Raw genomic sequence first — 17784 nt, forward strand, 5'->3', positions numbered from 1 at the left:
GGGTTCTCTGTAGAACTTCCCATAGGGGGTTCTGGGTGAAACCTTTCGCAGATGGTTCTAGGTATAACACTTTATTTTGGGGTCTTGGTAGAACTCCCCGAGAGGCTTCCAAATGAAACCTGGAAATGGTTCCACTAGGAACCAAAAGGGGTCCTCAAATAGGAACAACCCAAAGAACCCTATATGGTTCTAGCTGGCACATTTATTTCTAAGAGTGTAGGAGTATGATATGTTTATGATGAGTTCCATTCAGGTTTTCTGCTGTTTAAAAGAAAATCTCACTTTTATATTTACAGGAAACTTTATCTGCTGTGATCTTCAAGACACAAACAGTTTGAAGTTTTATTTGATTGTTTTTATTTGCACATTCCAGTCACCACTTTGTTATTTGAGCTTGATCTGAGCACTAACATCCAGCTGATCACAGATGTGACCTCTGTCCTATTGTCTAGTCCGTTTGTGAGCTGTTTCCAGTACGAGCATCCGCTGCACAACAAATTCACCACAGACCCTCAAAATAATGTGGTGTTCACTTCCCTCCTGTGACATCACTACAAAAAAAACCAGCACGGATGACTCAAACTGATAAAAATTTGATGCGTCTGCTCTGCGCTGCAGTAAAGTTTACATTTGTCTACAATAAACAAACATGTGGTTTCCATATTAGCAGCATGAAGTCAGAGGTTGTTAACTGTGAGACACAAAAAGAGTTTCATAGTCAGCCTGCATCACAAGTAATATGTTACTAATTAAAAACTAATTCTGAATTAATAAATAATTTTTAAATTATTTAATGCAAGATTGATTCAAGAACATGCACAAAAAACACAAATGTTCATCAACTGTGAGATACACAGAAATCACTATTTCAGGCCTGCTACAGAGGAAGTATGATGTATTCCTTCCCTTTTTGTTAAACTTTTCAAAGAACAGCAACAAAACCGAGGCAAACACCTGTTTCCTGTCGCATTATGCAGCATTAGTCATAATGTCTCTTCATATACCAACACTCAACACTTCTTTGTTTCATTTTTAATTAAGAAAACAACATTATTTTTTTACAAGTTTGGGATATGAATTTCTTAAAGACAGCAATTATTAAAAAATGTAAGGTTGATTGTTGTCATTTTAATCTTAAAGCATTTGGACATGCAGTCTGATATACACTTTCTCAACAGTTGTTACGTGTAGGTGAGTGGTTGATCTGTGGCAAACGTCAACGGTCAATCCACGTAGGTAACATTAGCAATTGGTCTGTGTCGCTAACATCAAAATAGACAGTTGGCCTGAGCAGCTGTCAGTTGGTCTGTGTAGCTTTTGTTAGTAGGTCTTAGCTGTTAATGTTTCTTTAAATTAGATACTTGAGACAAGGTGAAATTTCCACCTAGTGAAATCGTTTTTTCAAGAGATAATGATTTGGCAACTGTAGCTGGTTTCACTGAGACCAGAGTGGTGTTGAGACGCATGAAGTGTTGAAACATGGGCACGCTGCACATGGTAGTTTCATTTCTTCTTCATTTTAAAATGTATTTTAAAATTGTAACCCTGCTAATAATCCCCATGTTTACTAAATACAACTGTAATCTGATTACATCTCATTTTTTTTATAACTGTAATGGCATACAGTTACCTTGTTTTGTATCCTAATTATGTAATCCCGTTATGTAATCCATTACTCCACAGTCCTGGTAGCACCGCAGTCCAGAAATACTCTATTACAAATTTAAGTCCTGCAATCCAGTTTTCACAGAAAACACATATTTAAAGTACAAAAGTTTGTGCATCAAAATATACTCAAACTAAAATAAAAATACTTTGACCATATTTTTTCCATTGTTGAATCATTATTATTATTGCACTAATATGCACAGTACTTTAATGTTGCAGCTGGTAAGTGAGTTTTTAAAAACTATATGTATCTAGCTTCTGAATTTCACTAAAAGATCAACAGTCTTATCTTCACCCACAATAATTAGTATCTAATTTTGATAGTATGAATCTGCAAATAACCAAGTATCACATAAATGTTAAAACAGGGAAATTAAATGGAAACGCTAGAAAGAAGTACCAGTTTCCCCCACAAGAGGGCAACATGTCCCTTCAATATAGGACTTTTCATTTCATTGCTTCTGTGCATTTGATTGTAGAGGCCACTTACTGTCATCACCAAACTTCCCAAGAACACTCTACCAGCTGCCACAATTAGATGGTTAGATTGACATGTGAGAAAAGTATTTAAGTAATTTCTCAGATAAGTGGACAGGGATGTGAGTGCAAAGACTTGAGACTTACTTGTGCTTTCAAAACACAATAAAACATGATAAAAATAAGTACAAAGAAAATCAATCAGCTATAATCAATGTTTTATAACTATGGATGTGAATGTGAAAGTGTCGTCTAATGAACCTCCAGAGTGTTTCCATCTGAATCTGCAGCTCCCCTCCGATTTACAGTGAGTTTCAGCTCATTGTTTTGTTCACTGGTTCCCAACCTGGGGGTCCTGACCCCTTATAGGGGTCTTGCTTTTAATGGTGAAAAAAACTTTATTTAAAAATATACAGGATGCTTATATCTCAGTATTTCATCAATTTCTGTGAAGGAAACTTAAATTACATTGTTATTTTTAAGAAGTTCAACTCTCAAACAAATAAAAATCTCACAGGATAAGAGCTAAGTCAAGACCTGAACGCAGCCTATATTTACTGTCTACTTAACAGCCACATCCTGCATTAGAAAAGTATACAAATAAAACAACCAAAGAGTTAATAGAACAATGACCAAGCATCAAGTATTTATGATTGTTAAAAATGAAAGAAAACACTGTTCAGACAGAGAATTTTAAGCAGATTCTTTTATGGCTGTTTTAGACTTAAACTTCCTGCAGCTATTGTGTTCACTGTTTGGCTTTAGCACTTGTTCTGTACTGTTATTGTTATGCACTGAGTGTAACAGGAAATATCAATAACATCTGTGACTGGGTCAGAGGTCGTCAGTTAACTCAATAATAAAGGAGTCATTTAAGGAAAAGGCTCGGTTTAGCTGCCCAAACCATGACGTTACTGTTCTGTTTCACTCTCACTGCTCTCATAGTGTTGTTTTCGACCACAGCAGGCAGCTGGTTTCAGAGAACAAGCTCTAAAACCCTCACTTTACACTACCTGCTTAACAGTACACAGCAGACAGATACAACTGAAGACTGGTTGGTGAATATGGTGGAGCATTAGCAGCTAAAGAGGCAGATATTTCCCTCAGGAGGTGGTGGAGACCAAAAAAGGAGCTACTGCTAAAAGCGTTTACTGATTTTGCAGCTTTCGTACTGCTTCTATAAAAAGTGTGACTAACAGGTGCCATGTAAATGTTCAGACCTCTGTGTTGTACTACCATGGACGCTGAATTCATTGTGTAATTGTTTAGTCACAAAAGTGAGGGGGACTGTGAGAGGGGAAGGAAAGTGATTAGTGTTGAAAGCACGTTGTCAAAACCTCGCTGTGTCACTGTGGTTTTGTGACTCTGAGGTGTGTGTGCCAACTTCATCTTTGCATAAGTTTTAACCAGTGAGTATTAGGTGAGGGACCTGAAGAAAGGAAGTAGAAGATCACCTCCCAAAATTCAAGATAGTAAGTGTCTTCCCTCTCCTCGGGAAGTTTCCATTAAGTCAACGCTCCCTGCTTTTCCTTGAACTTCAAACAGCCTTGGCATAGTTTAATGCCTATTCATCATCATTGTCAGGGAAGGAAATTAATCATCTTCAACATGATCTTAAAGCAGGACAGACGGCGTGACGTTACAGTGACTCTACAAAATAGAATGCCACTGCAGTTTTGTCGACGTGAACAATGGAAGAAAGTGTTCTACTCAACCGCTGCACATAAGCACAATTTTAACAGTACTTTAATTTTTAGACTCTAAACGCATTATACATGTTAGAACACAGTTGCTCTTAACATGTAAAAACAATGAGAACTATGTAGTATAAAATTTTAGAGTTAGGCTGTTAAACTGTCGTTCACAATTTCTGTGTTCAGGATTTTTTTTTGGCAGACCTGAAACAAGGCTCGGTGATGTCCAAACACTACGTAAGCCCCATGAACGACATCGCCTCTCCCTGTCCTCCTTAGCAGTCAGTTAGAAATGTGAACTATCTCCGTCCAAATCAGCCCAGCAGCTCACCTTAAAAGAAAAAAAGAAAAATAAAATAAATACCATCCTGTCACTGTCCTCTGGCTCTGAAGGCTCAAACATATCTTGACATGTCTAATAAAGCTGCTAGGTGAAGCGTCCATGTTTTCAGGTAGTAATGTTGTCTGACAGTGAGACAGAGGAGCAGACATGTCCTCAGCATTTTCATGATGTTGAGACCTAATTTTATATACTTTCCAACTTTTTGAATCATTCAAATTTCACTGGTGAATAACACGTGTTTCTGTAATGTGAAAAAATCAGAACACATATTTATTATTGCTTTTTTATATTAAATCACTTTTTTAGACTTCCACCCCACTTTAAGGGGAATACTGTTCTTGGTATGTATTGCATTGTAATTTCACAGTGTTATAAATTGTTCACATGGAAAATGACTAGATTTTATTCCAGTAAACAATAGTGTAAAAACAAACCAGTGGTTTGACTAATTGGAGGGTGTATGATATGAGATAATTACTGTTTTATGCAAAAAAAAATAACTACCAAGCATAGAAGTCAGTGGGGGAGCAGAGAAAGCGTCACAGCCAGCTTTAAATAGAAGCAGCCCCAATGAACCTCTCATCACTAATGAAAACCATTACTCGAATTCGTCACTTCCTGAAAGGAAGAACTGAGGAGCCGGAACAAATAGCAACCAGGCTGAGCAAACTGGAAGGGAGCGTCATAACAGCCACTTAACAGAGTAACATTTTAAATAGAAAATGTACGATCAGGTTCAACTTCCCACCTATTTTCAAAATTATTTTGTTTGTTTGCTTGTTTATTTGACAGTTCACTTAAAGGGACAGTTACATGGTTGCAACAACAGTATATGAAGAATTAAACAGCATCAACACAAGAAAGTCCTGGGACTTATTTCCATTGTGGTCCTTGTTGTAATAAGATGGCATACAGCTGTGTGTCTGTGCTTGCACATTCTTGCGTATACCAATAATGGAGCAATAATTAGCAGCTTATAAATGAAAATACACCAATTTACAAAAATATTCACATTAGACAAAGACTGAAATTGTTAAATGTGTTAATATTAACGTGTTTAGCATTAATATTAGCTTCGTAGCTCCCCTGTTACGTTAACTTCAAGCCCAGCTTAGCCTAGCTTACAGTTAATGCAACCTTACCAGGCAGATGAAGCTGTCAGAGGTCACACAAGGAAGCCAGGATGTTTGAGTTTACCAGAAACATGTGTCAGCATCCAATAACAGCCTCTGATCCCTAACAGTGTGAGGTAATAATGAAATGGAGAGAAAGCTTGAGTCCTTGAGTGAATGAGTCCTAAAACCCAGAAATGAGTTAGCATATTAGCATTTCTGATGGGCAAAATTAGCACTTATGGTTACTTTGTCTCAAAGTAAATTGGTAATTGATAGGTTTTTTTTGTTGACACAAGCTTAAGAGCTTTTCACACATCAGCGAACACCCTACATATGAATTTTGAGCTTTTATGTGTCTTTAAAAAAGCAGTTGTTAACAAGTGGCAAAATGAGACTTCAGAAGTTATCGGGGACGTTAGATGTCACCACACAGTCGCTTAATGGTGGTGATGTTGAGTCATGCAACTGTGGTACTGTGCATTTATTTTACTTATTTTACTATTTTACTTCTTTATCAATCAAGACAGTGGTGTTTATTTGTGAAGACTATCATGCTGAACAAAACATGTCAGCATCAGAAAATTTTATTTGCCTCAGCTTATTTTCTGCACTAATCCAAAATCCAACAGTATCCCAGGGCCTCTACTGTTTAGGTTGTATATAAATTATATTGCAAAGGAACTAGAAATTTGTAAAATAAATCTTTATGCTGATGACACAGTATTACATTCCTCAGCACCATCAAACAGGGAAGCTCTTGATTTTTACAGACTGCTTTTTAACTGGTACTGAATTCCAGTAATAAATAGTATATGATACTCTCAAGACAGAATACTGACCCCATAGATGCACACCTATCCACCTTAAAAAATGTAGATATTTAACACAACCAACAATATAAGTACTTGGGCATCTGGCCAGATATGACCAAATGTATATGTTAATGTGTATATAAATCTGAATAACTGTTTATAATTTCATTATATTGTTGCAGGGGACCCCTGGAAAAGAGACCTTGGTCTCACTTTGTCCTTGCTAAAATAAAGGCTAATTGATCAATTTAAAAAAAATAATAATAACTGTGCCACTGACTGAACCAGAGCAATGACAACTTCTGAGATGGCAAAAATATGTCATCCCTGTTGGATACTATATGTCCAGCCAGGGAAAACTTCACACACATAAGTCAGTAAGACAAGCCATTACATTAAACATGCTTCTCCTTAGTATGTCTGACTGTAGGTTTTCTGCACAGCTCCATTAATGTCTCTGAAGGCCAACCTTCATATATTAACTCTCAGGACTGCAGGTCCCAGTTGAAAATCTAAGTTCATCAGCAGTAAAACTAATGTTGAGACACAATGTTGAACAAGTAGTATGAAAAAGTGCTGTTTTTCCAATATACACTTTTAGAAATAAAGGTGGTAATCAGAACCATAATGGATTCTTCAAGAGGAACCATCTGTAAGAAGTTTCACCCAGAACCCCATATGAGAGGTTAGGGTCTCATCCAGAGTTTTATGTAGAACCAATCCAAGGGTTGCTTTTATGTTTATGTACAAAGAGCCCTTGATTAAATCTTTCTTCAAAAAGGGGTTCTTTGGATAAAAAAAAAAGGGTTCTTAATGGAACCCTTAGTCGTGAGACTAAGAACTACTAAGAACTAAAGAACATGATGAAACCATTCTTCAAAAATGTTCTTCAGAAGCAAATGGTTCGTGGCTTTGTTTTGTGGTGACAGATGCTTTTCTGCCCTGAGAACATATCACCTCTATATACTTCAAGGTTACTGTTGACTTTCTAAGTTCTTTTTATTGGCTGTTTAACAGCAGACACCTTCATCCGTCGGATAAGAATAGACCACCAGAACATCAAGTTCCTCTTTCAGATACAAATATACACACCAATGCATCCTCTACGTGTCTGCTGGTTCTCGTTTTGACTGTTGTACATCTGAGACATTCACCAGATGGTAATCTGAGGGTGTGGGAAGATGACCTCTCTCTGTTTCTGTATATCTTTATATACAAATTGACAAAGCCAGTGTTGTAATTTCTTCTAATTCTGATCTGGTCAATTTATGTCAACAGGACATTTTGAGGATTTAAGGATCCATGTTTACCAGCTGAGACTCTTCTGATCAAACACAGCATAATAACCTCCGTGCTTGTGCCATTGTTCACTTCCATGATTTTTTTCCGTCCTTCCCCCCAGAGTTTAACATCCTACTGTTGAATTCACAAGCTATCCTGACTGGACGATGCCCAGAGGATGATAAAATGTGTAAATGTGGATACAACAGAAAAACAGGAATTTAACGTATGAAACGCTGGCCCTGGATCTGTGCCACTGACTTTGCTCTGGATCTAATCTCCCACAGTCTGCATCCTGCCTCCCTCTATGAGAAGGAATGAGCTTATGTTTAGTTTAGGAACGCCCAAGCCCAGCAGGCTACGGGACATGACACGACCTCCAAAGTGGACACTGTGTACAGCTGCAGTTTCTCTCTTGATAAAAAAGTCTCATCAATATTTTTATATTAACAATCATTGTGGAAAATTGCCCCCTCATATCTATGTTGTTTTATGACATAACTTCATTGTTCTGTCTCAGTCTCGCTGCTTTTATGGTGTTGTTTTTGGTCATATCAGATGGCAAAAAAGCTCCGATAAGCAAACTGAACACTTCCTATCCTGCACCAAACATCTGACAGACAGGATCATTTAGCAGCTAATGAGCTGAATATTTTCCTCAAGAGTTGGCAGAGACCAAAAACAGAGCTAAAAGAGAGGGAATATTGGAATTACATTCACCATATGTCCAGAAATATGACTCCAAATAAATGATATTGCTCTATATCTAATCAATGTGTAATTAGGGAACTTAGACGGTGATATTATGTCAATAGTCATGTTTCCATCAACACATTTTATGCACATTTTGAAACATTGCAGTAGAAAAGGTTTCTGTGGAATAAGTTTTGACATATCTGCTGTTTTTGCTCAGAGAGAAGAAGAAGAAGCTGTTTCTGCTGTGGACATCGACTGTCCATAAACAGTGAATAAGAAGTGGACGGAGCTTACGGGTCTGAAAAGTGAAGTCAATATGGAAGCACGTTAAAACCTGCATTTTTTTCTAATTACCAGCAGGGTGCGACTCCACTGGTTTCAAACATAAGTCCAATTGTATTGAGTCGAATATAAAACTGTGCCTTCTTCTCACTTTAAGTATGACCTCAGTACAATGTCCTGATGAGTTTATGGTCTCAGTCACTAGTTTCAAGCCGTCTTCAATACAGCATGATTTTCATTTTTGTTAAATTATGGTCCCATTTAGACTAAAACAGACAATAAAGCAGGGTACGCTTTAGGCTGCTACTCTGTGACTGACAGTTCATGGTCAGTGAATCTGTCTAGTGCAGCACACAGGGGTCATGAAACTCAGATGAAACTGTCAAACTAGGCAGTGCTGATCATATATGAGTCAAGATTCTGGTACTCTGTTGCCTATTTCTCACGTGAGATGTTTTTAGAAACATAATTTAGTGTGTACTGTTAAGCTGTGAAAAGAGAAAGATCTCGACCAGGCGTACAGGGCGTGTCTACGAGAAACCCAAGTTTTGCAAAACTTTCTGCATTTGTTTCTTGAATGTGTATGTTGCGCTGACTAATTATGTTTTATTAAGTGACAACACTGTGGTTAATACATGGGTAGGTTTAGGGACAAAAAACACCTGGTTAAGGTTAGGGAAAGATCATGATTTGGGTTGAAGTATTACTCTGGCAAGATCTTTTGCAGGTCCAGTGTCCACTTCTAGACATGACCAGATGGCCGCTATTGTTACAACATTGATTCCGTTAATACATTGCTTATTTCTCACATTAAACGTTATAAGAAACATGTTGTGTACTGTTTGTAGTACAAGAAAGGTGGCTGGTTTTGTACCTGTACTACCAACTTCCAACTAAGCCTATTTTGTTCGCTCCAAACCACTTGACTGAAACATGCTCACGTCACATTCTCTTTTGTTCAGAATTTCTTTTGACAATTAGATGGAAATAGCACAGTTTGTTCACAGGTAGTTTCTGTTGTCCCCAGTAGCCGATACAATCTTTCATTGCACTTTTAAAGTAGTAGCCTAACATTTTGGGAAATGTGCTTATTCACTTTCTTGCCTAAAGTTAGATGAGAAGATGGGTACCACTCTCATGTCTGTACATTAAATATTAAGCTATTGACAGCAGTTGTTAGCTTAGCTTAGCATACACACTAAAACAGGGGGAAACAGATGGCCTGGCTCTGATCAAGGTAGCAAAATCCTTCTGTAAAGCTGTCTTATCTGTACAAAAACAGAAGTGTAAAAACAAGTTGCTGTGTCAGGGGGCATTATGCTGTTACGTGTACTATTTCTTGGCTTGACGCAGTGACTTCCTCATGTCTCTGCTTGTTGTTGTGGCAACAATAACATGTTAGTGTACTTTAGAGGTGTTGGTAGGAAATTTTTTTTTCTACCTTATCAATCGATCATCTCATCTAACTCTTCGCAAGAAGGTGTGAAAGCATAAAAAATGTCAAACGTTTCTTTTAAGTAACATGTTGAGAAACAGCGGGTCTTATCTCAAATTTAATTTAGTTTGCCAAGTTGCACAACAAAACGTTTTTTAAAATAAGAAACACATCATTGTGACAAATATTTTACGAGGAAACGGGTTTAGTCTGGCTGTCTGTGAGCTCAGATACTAAGTCCCTGTGGATATAAAGCTCAGGATGAATGAGTCAGACGTCAGATGACTCCCATCCCATCCTGGCCCCATTGCCTTCCTCTGTCAGACACTTTCTTTTCATCTCACACAGAGAAAGTACCCAGCATATTTTTCTTTCTGTCTAACAGGCAAGCTTTCCCATCCTTTGTTTTCAAGCACTATTCCCTAACTGTCCTCAATTCAGTGCTTTGAAACTGCAGACCACAGAGAAGCAGACACATGAAGGTTGTTTTCTTGATCTCAACCAGAAGCAGTGGGAACTTTCTTGCCATTTGTACGCAAACTAAATAGATATAAAGTGATCTCCAGGGAGGCTATTGCAGTCTGTACAGCAAGTTTACATCAGCACGTAAACAGAGACAAAAAAGGAAAAACACAGGACAGCTGGTTGCTGATGTATGCTGAGGACATCATAGTACACTTTGCAAGAAATCTGCTGATAAAATAAGAAAACATGATTTTCCACCATCAAACTCACCACAAAAGGTCAAATGTTTTCTTAAGAATGTAAACTAAATACCTTACTGTAATTCACTATCTGATGTCTGATATAAACAGAAGAAGCATTTTAACATCTCCAGGGGCGAGTTGCTTCACGTAAAATAAACAGTGTTTCATTTATTTATAATCTGTACTCCTCTGTCCCCTGAAGATGCTTTAGTGAATGTTTTTATCCAAACATCCCAAAAAAACAATCAGAGACCACAAAGACAGTTAAGCTCCAATTTTAATTTGGTTTTCACATATTTTTAGGAAGGATTTTGGAACAGTTGTTTTGGAAAATGCATAATAAATACATTTTTACTTCCTTTGATTTTTGATTAATAAAATCTCCCTTTTGATCAAATTGTCTGAATTATTCAATGAAAAGCTGCGATGTAGCTGAAGCTGTAGGTTACCATAATTTTGAGATATTTGTATTTTTGTTTGTACTTTCACAAGTGTAGTTTCTTTGCTGATTTAGATACAATTTATAAAGCTAATAGGTCTACCTTTTATGTACTGGCTTGAATCAAGACTTCATTGATCCACAGGGATAAATTCACAGTATGTAAAGTAATTACCAACGGGGCTACAACTAAGGATTATTTTTATAGTCGATTAACCTGTTGATTATATTCTTGATTAATCAGTTATAGTTGTTTGCCTATGAAATATCAGAAAATACTGAAAAACGTAGATAAATGTTTCCCAAAGCCCAAGGTGACGTCGTCAAATGTCTTCGTTGTCCATAACCGAAAAATATTCAGTTAATCGTCATACAGGATGAAAGGAACCAGAAAATATTCACATTTAAGAAGCTGGAATCAGGAAAGTTGTACTTTTTTCTTTAAAACATTACACAAACAAACAACAAATTATCAAAATAGTTGCTGATTAATTTAGTAATGGTTAATAATTGAATAGTCTAATGAACACATTACAGTAATAATTAATTAAATAGCCTGTACATTATTTTGAAATGGGTCTATCTGCACAACTTAACTCTTTGTACTGTGTATTTGTTTATACTTTTGTACTGTGACTTAAGTTTTTTTTAGTGCAGGACTTAAACTTGAACACTGTGGTATTGATACTTTTAACCCGCTCATGTAAAAGAGTTGATCACTTCTTTCAGCACTGATGAAGAGGCTGAGCCAGGTTACCATGGACGACCTGTTGCTATGACAGCCATGTTGCTATTAAACCATCAAGGAAACTATCTCGTAACTTCTGATTTAATTATAGGCCCACTTTACTGAAATCTATTGAATATTGCATCCAAACGTATGAAAATAAAAAAAAGTTGCCATCATTTGCCAGTAAATTGTCTATTTTTGTGTTGGTTCACTGAGTGTTCTCACATTAATGGTCTGATTGGATCTGGTTTCTGGTGTATGACGGGAAGGTGACATCAGACCAGAGGAATGTCTCTGTGCTCGCAGATTGCACTTGATTGGTGGACCAGGGCGTTCCGGACCCACTGGACTGTGGGCGGAAACACAACTCAACTTTACACTGAGTGGAGGACCGAAGAGCAGCAGCAGATTCAGCCTGGGACTGACTCACGGTGAACGTATTCGCGGATTAATAGACGACTATTAATTGTTTTTTTTTCTCTCTTGTTTTTATTTATCGACGGCAAAATGTTTTCAATAAGTACAAAAACTCTGCTGTTGGTTCTGGTGTGCGCGTGGGCTGCTGCGACTGCAGGCAAAAACGGTAAGAAGACTAAAGTTCACTTTCTACTGTACAACGTGTTCAGTTGTTGTAAATATGTAACTTTGTACATTTAAAATGATGGATGATAATGTGTGATATAATTTACTGTATATAGGCTTATATGATGGTGCAGAAAAGACCAGTTAATAAATATATAATGCATAACAAAAAAGTAATCAGCAACTATTTTGATAAAATATTGTTTCAGTCCTTTTTCAATTAAAAAAAAAAAAAATGTTAAACATTTTCTGGTTCTAACTTAAATTAAGGATTTGTTGCTTTTCTAGTGAACATCTTCTGGTTTTGGACTTTTCTTAGAACAAACGATTACTTGAAAAAAAAAAATCGTTATTATAAAGAAAATAACCGTTAGTTGCAGCTCAGAAATACAATATAATACAAAAGGTCTGCAAATCTAACTTTTATACTCTTTTATCTCTTTTTAAATCTCTTTGCTCAACAAATGGCTCTGCCAGACAAAACAGTGTCAAATGAGGTGCAATTACTGCCATTTCTAGACTATTGATTATCCATTAATACATTTTTAATGGCTGAAATTCTTAATGGCGTTTAATAATTAATCATTAAAGCCTCTGAAGTGCTGTCTTCTATTATTAAACTCGAAGAAGTGTTATTCATTGGCGACTTTAATCAGCACATCAATCACTCCATAGACTGTGTAGCCACTGAATTTCTTAATGTTTCTGAATCTGTTCATTTTTAACATGTTTCTGAAGTCACTCACATTGGCATGTAATTAGTTGGACCTATTTTCTTTAGATATTGCGAATATGGTTTGTGAGGACTTCCTGACTGGTGACCATTAATGGATTTTCTGTGATTTCTCTGTATTGCACTGCCATTTTATCACTCAGAGCACAGCTAAGCATTTCTCAGCCCACTTTTCCCGTGACTTTAAGTCACATTATAATGATGTAGAGTTTTTAAGACAGTTTTTTTAATTGCTGTTTGGTTGCTAGACAAAGTGGCACCTTTCAAAGGTTTGCACCGGGCTAACTGCAACACTTCTCTGTGGAGGACAGACGCTGTCTGCTGTTTGAGACAGAAGTGACGTAAAATTGAACAATTATGGAAAGCAAGAAGTGGGCTGGAAATGCGTCACCTTCATCTCAAGGATCTCTTCTTATTATGCATTAGTGAAAGAAGACTTTCCTAATTAAATTTCTTTTTCAAAAAGAAATCCCAAGATTCTGTTTGACACTTTTAGCTACATTGGTTCACATTATCATATGTCTGTATGGATGACTGTAACAGGTTCCTTACCTCCTCTGTTGATAAGGTAATGACTCTAGGTCCACTATTCATCCTGTGACCTCTAGCCCCTCTCAATCTCCTGCATTTTTAGACTCTTTCCAATTCATTCATTAAGATTGGGTAGATTTGATCAGAAAAATAAAGCTATTTTCTAGTCCTGTGGATGTAATTCCATCTTATCCATATTTAAAAGTTTGCCAGTGCCTGCACTTTAAAGCTTATTTCTATCCAGCCCATATTAAAGAACTTAGATCCTGCTTTTCCCATAAACCATGAAACCGTTATGAAGGTTTTTTTTTTTTTTTAACATTATCTGACATTTCATAGACATTGCAGACCTAGAATAAACATGACAATTAACTTTAGTCTTTGTTGTTACTTGATAACTGCTAATGAATAAGCCACTTTACACAGGGGCAAGATTTCTGACCCATTTGACCGGGCAAGTGAAATAAAATCATTTACAGTGAACCCTGATTGTAAAGCACTTTGTGACTGATGTTTGTGAAAATGCTGTATGAATATATGTCTTCTTCCTCCTCTTCTACAGATGGAACCTCCAAAACTCGGCAACCTAAGCCAAAGCGTTCCAAGCAGGGAAATATCACTGCAGGTAAGAGGAAATATATGTATTTTTGTTTTGTTGGTGAACTTTCCCTTTAATATAAGACAAAAGACAAACGAAAAATATTCACGTTTGAGAATCTAGAACCAAATTATTGGCACTTTTGTTTAAAAAACAAAAACAAAAAACTTAAAAGATCCAATAAAGGAAAAAGAAATAATGATTGTTTATTATTTGTTTGTTGATCAATTAATCAACTAATTGTTTCAGCTCTAAATCAGTTCATTGACCAATTCTTTCAATCAATTCAATCACTAAATGACAGCTGACTAATAACACTGGATAATACCTTGAATAAATAATCTTTCACTCCTGTTTCTTGGATCTGACACATTCTTTTCTCTCTCTAGGTATTGTACCAGGACCAAGGACCTTTAGCTTTTTTGATGATTTACCTGAACAAATACCCATGCCTGAATATGATGAAGGTGGTGTTACCACCAAATTGAATTCTACTGGTGGTCGGGTGCATAATGTAACCAACTCCAGCAGGCAGAGGATCTCAGAGGAGGCTCTTCTGTTCCTTATGGGCCCTGTGTCCACCATCCTCATACCCTCCTTCTACACGCTCGTCTGCCTCATCAGTGTGCCGATCAACATCTGCGCACTGCTGGCCTTTGCTCGGAGGATCCGGCCTAAGAAACCGGCAGCAATCTACATGCTGAACCTGGCCTGTGCTGACCTCCTCTTCGCCATACTGCTCCCCTTCAAGATCTCCTACCACTTTGGCGGCAACAACTGGATATTCGGCCCGGTCATGTGCCGTGTGGTTACTGCAGCCTTCTACTGGAACATGTATTGCTCCGTTCTGCTCATAGCTTGCATCAGTGTGGACCGGTTCCTCGCTGTAGTCTACCCTATTAACTCTATGGCCTGGAGGAGGCCACGGAACGCAATCATAGCCTGCGTAAGCATGTGGATACTGTCCTTCGCTGGTTCGGTGCCCCTTGTCGTCTCAGAACAGACTTTTTACCTTCGAGACTTAAACATCACCACCTGCCATGATATCCAGTCAGTTTGTGACCTAATCGGATACTACAGCATCTACTTCATCATCCTCTGCTCCCTCATCTTCTTCCTGCCTCTGCTCATCACAGTGGTGTCCTACACTTGGGTGATTTGGTCGCTGAGCAGGGTCCCACGTGGGATCCCTGGACGGTCGCGCAGAAGAACCAGAGCAGTGGTGATGGCTTTAACAGTGCTGGTGATCTTTGTGCTGTGCTTCACACCGACAAACTGCCTACTTCTGGTGCACTACCTGCACTACAACAAAGGAGTTGTGAAGCCCCAGGAGGCTCCTGACGGCTCCTACGCAATCTATCTGGTCTTTTTGTGTGTGGGAAGTCTGAACTGTGTCCTGGATCCTCTGGTCTACTACTTTGGATCATCCCAGTGCCAGAGGCAACTATCCAGTGCTCTGAGGTGTCAGAAGATGACAGAGAGCAGCAGCCACAGTCAATCGTCATCTAATTCATGCAGATCCAGCAGCAGAGCAATCCTGAAATCCAATCGAACAGAGAGCTCCAAAATAAACACTTCAGTCACCAAAATGGACTCTTTAGAACAAAGCCTCAACAGCCAGTACAAGAAACTGCCTGTCTGATAAACCGTCGCATTGTTAGTTGTTGTCGAATAGTTCAGGTTATTTGAAGTTGGGTTGTATGAGTGACTTTGTTGAATCCAAACTAAGCTTTTTAAAACACCAAAGTCTTCCAAGCAATCAAGGTAGCGATAGACCCATAGGCAGTGGAATAATTAGTGGACGGAGCCACTGTGACCCACTACTGTTTTGAAGCCTCAAGTCTGGCATTATAAGCGTTCCCATCTTGGCTTTTTGCGACCAGAGCATGTGGAGCTGGTGGGTGATTTGGGTGGGGCTTGGTTTCGGCTGATCTAATGATCTTGAAAACATTTTATTGAGAATTGGGCAAAGTAGTAACAGAATCTTGATTCATGTCATTAAACATACCTTGCTTTATTGACTATTTTACTCTACATGGAACTTTAATTAACAAAAATGAACACGATGCTGTATTTTAAAAAGTCAAACTAGTAACTGAGACCGAAAACTCATCAGGAAACTGTTCACTGACGTCATAAATAAAGTGAGAAGCAGGGTCATTTTCACATAAGTTTCTATACAATCAGGCTTCTTTTTGCAACCAGCGGAATTGCCCCCTGCTGGCTGTTATAAAGAATGCAGTTTAAAGGCACTTCCACATTGGCTTCACTTTACAGTACCAGAAGCTATGTCCACTTCCACTGCCTATGGGTAGGCCAGTAATTCCTGTATTCTGCGAGGCAAAATTACAGATTGGAGTTTGCTTGGTGTAGAGAGAGTGATATTTGGTTTATAAAACAGCTTAAGTGGCAAAAATGCATTTTGTTTCTTACCCTGTCCTCAGCAGTATATTGCTTAGCTTCTGTACTGGTACTCCTCTCTGCCTCTCCAGACTGGGGACGTGCTGACCACCATCTACTGTAGGTAATACACTGACCATAGATTACTACTTAATACCACTTTAAATAATCTGAACTATCCCTTTAACTGACTCTTACCTGTGATTTTTACATTCTGGAACAGTATATGTATTGTATTATAGAGTCCAAGTAACAGCAAAGAAACGAGATTAGAATGAAAGACGGGTAGAGCCTGTCGTGCCAACACAAACAGTTGCATGTCTTCATTTCATAACAACAAATGTGCAATGACAGATGTGTCCTGTGAGTGATGAATGAAGTGAAAAAAAAAGACAATGTACGGAAGGAATATGAGATCAGATAGGAATGTGCTTTCTAGAAAAAATCAACTGAACATCTGATACTACGAAAAGCTTTTGTTTTTGCACACTGTCATATGAATTTATAAGCTGCAAGTGAATCTGTATGTTTTACATTTAATGGAAGGAAACTATTTGAAAATGTGTCTTATTTTTTGTATATTTCCTGTCTACAGTTTCTGAAAATCTTGTTGTAAAGCACTTATGTTTAACCTTTCAGAAGTTGTCAATCATGTCTTACTTTGTATTTTTTTGAGTATTTACCACATTTTACCAATTTTTGTCTGTAAATAAATGTTACCATATCATTGTGATAGTGTTGTAAAGATAAGGCACAATAATGAGCTGAGCAAATGTCCCGCCTTTTTATAGTTTGCTTCATGCTGCTCTCTGCTGGTGGGAAATGAGAAGTGCTTTATGTGTATCTCATAAGGATGTCATTTTACACCATGGGCCAGGTTCCATTTTCCTCCAGCAGGTAGCACTACTGCACTGTTAATAAATGTTAAGTGCCTCTACTTCACTGTTTTGGATAGTTACTTGATAGTAGAAAGAAACTATTGACTGAATAAATTCTTTTTGAAACATTCAGTCCAAGACAAAAAAGAAACTGGCTGGACCGTGTTTTATTTCTCGTAGTCAGTGGTGGAATGTAACAAAATACATTTACTCAAGTACTGTACTTAAGTACAAATTCAAGATACTTTACTTGAGTATTTCCATTTTATGCATCTCTATACTGTAAAAATAAACTTTGTTATAACTTAAAGTAAGCTTACTGCATTTGAAAAGACAAGTTGAAGTACTTTGTAACGGTTCAAAACAAATAAAGTTCTCTGGTC

The 17784-nt window shown here is 37.6% G+C and overlaps 1 protein-coding gene across 1 annotated transcript; it reads left to right on the forward strand.

Annotated features, from left to right (window-relative positions):
• The first annotated feature begins 12021 nt into the window (after positions 1–12021).
• Positions 12022–16050, forward strand: LOC146308469 (proteinase-activated receptor 1-like). The gene is made up of 3 exons (XM_084745931.1): positions 12022–12262; positions 14088–14150; positions 14513–16050. The coding sequence occupies exons 1-3, from the start codon at positions 12187–12189 to the stop codon at positions 15763–15765; spliced, it is 1392 nt and encodes a 463-aa protein (XP_084602057.1). The 5' UTR covers positions 12022–12186; the 3' UTR covers positions 15766–16050.
• The last annotated feature ends 1734 nt before the right edge of the window (positions 16051–17784 follow it).

The sequence above is a fragment of the Lutjanus erythropterus genome, chromosome 20 (genome assembly GCF_056507025.1).
Source record: "Lutjanus erythropterus isolate fLutEry1 chromosome 20, fLutEry1.hap2, whole genome shotgun sequence".
Classification (NCBI taxonomy): Eukaryota; Metazoa; Chordata; class Actinopteri; order Lutjaniformes; family Lutjanidae; genus Lutjanus; species Lutjanus erythropterus.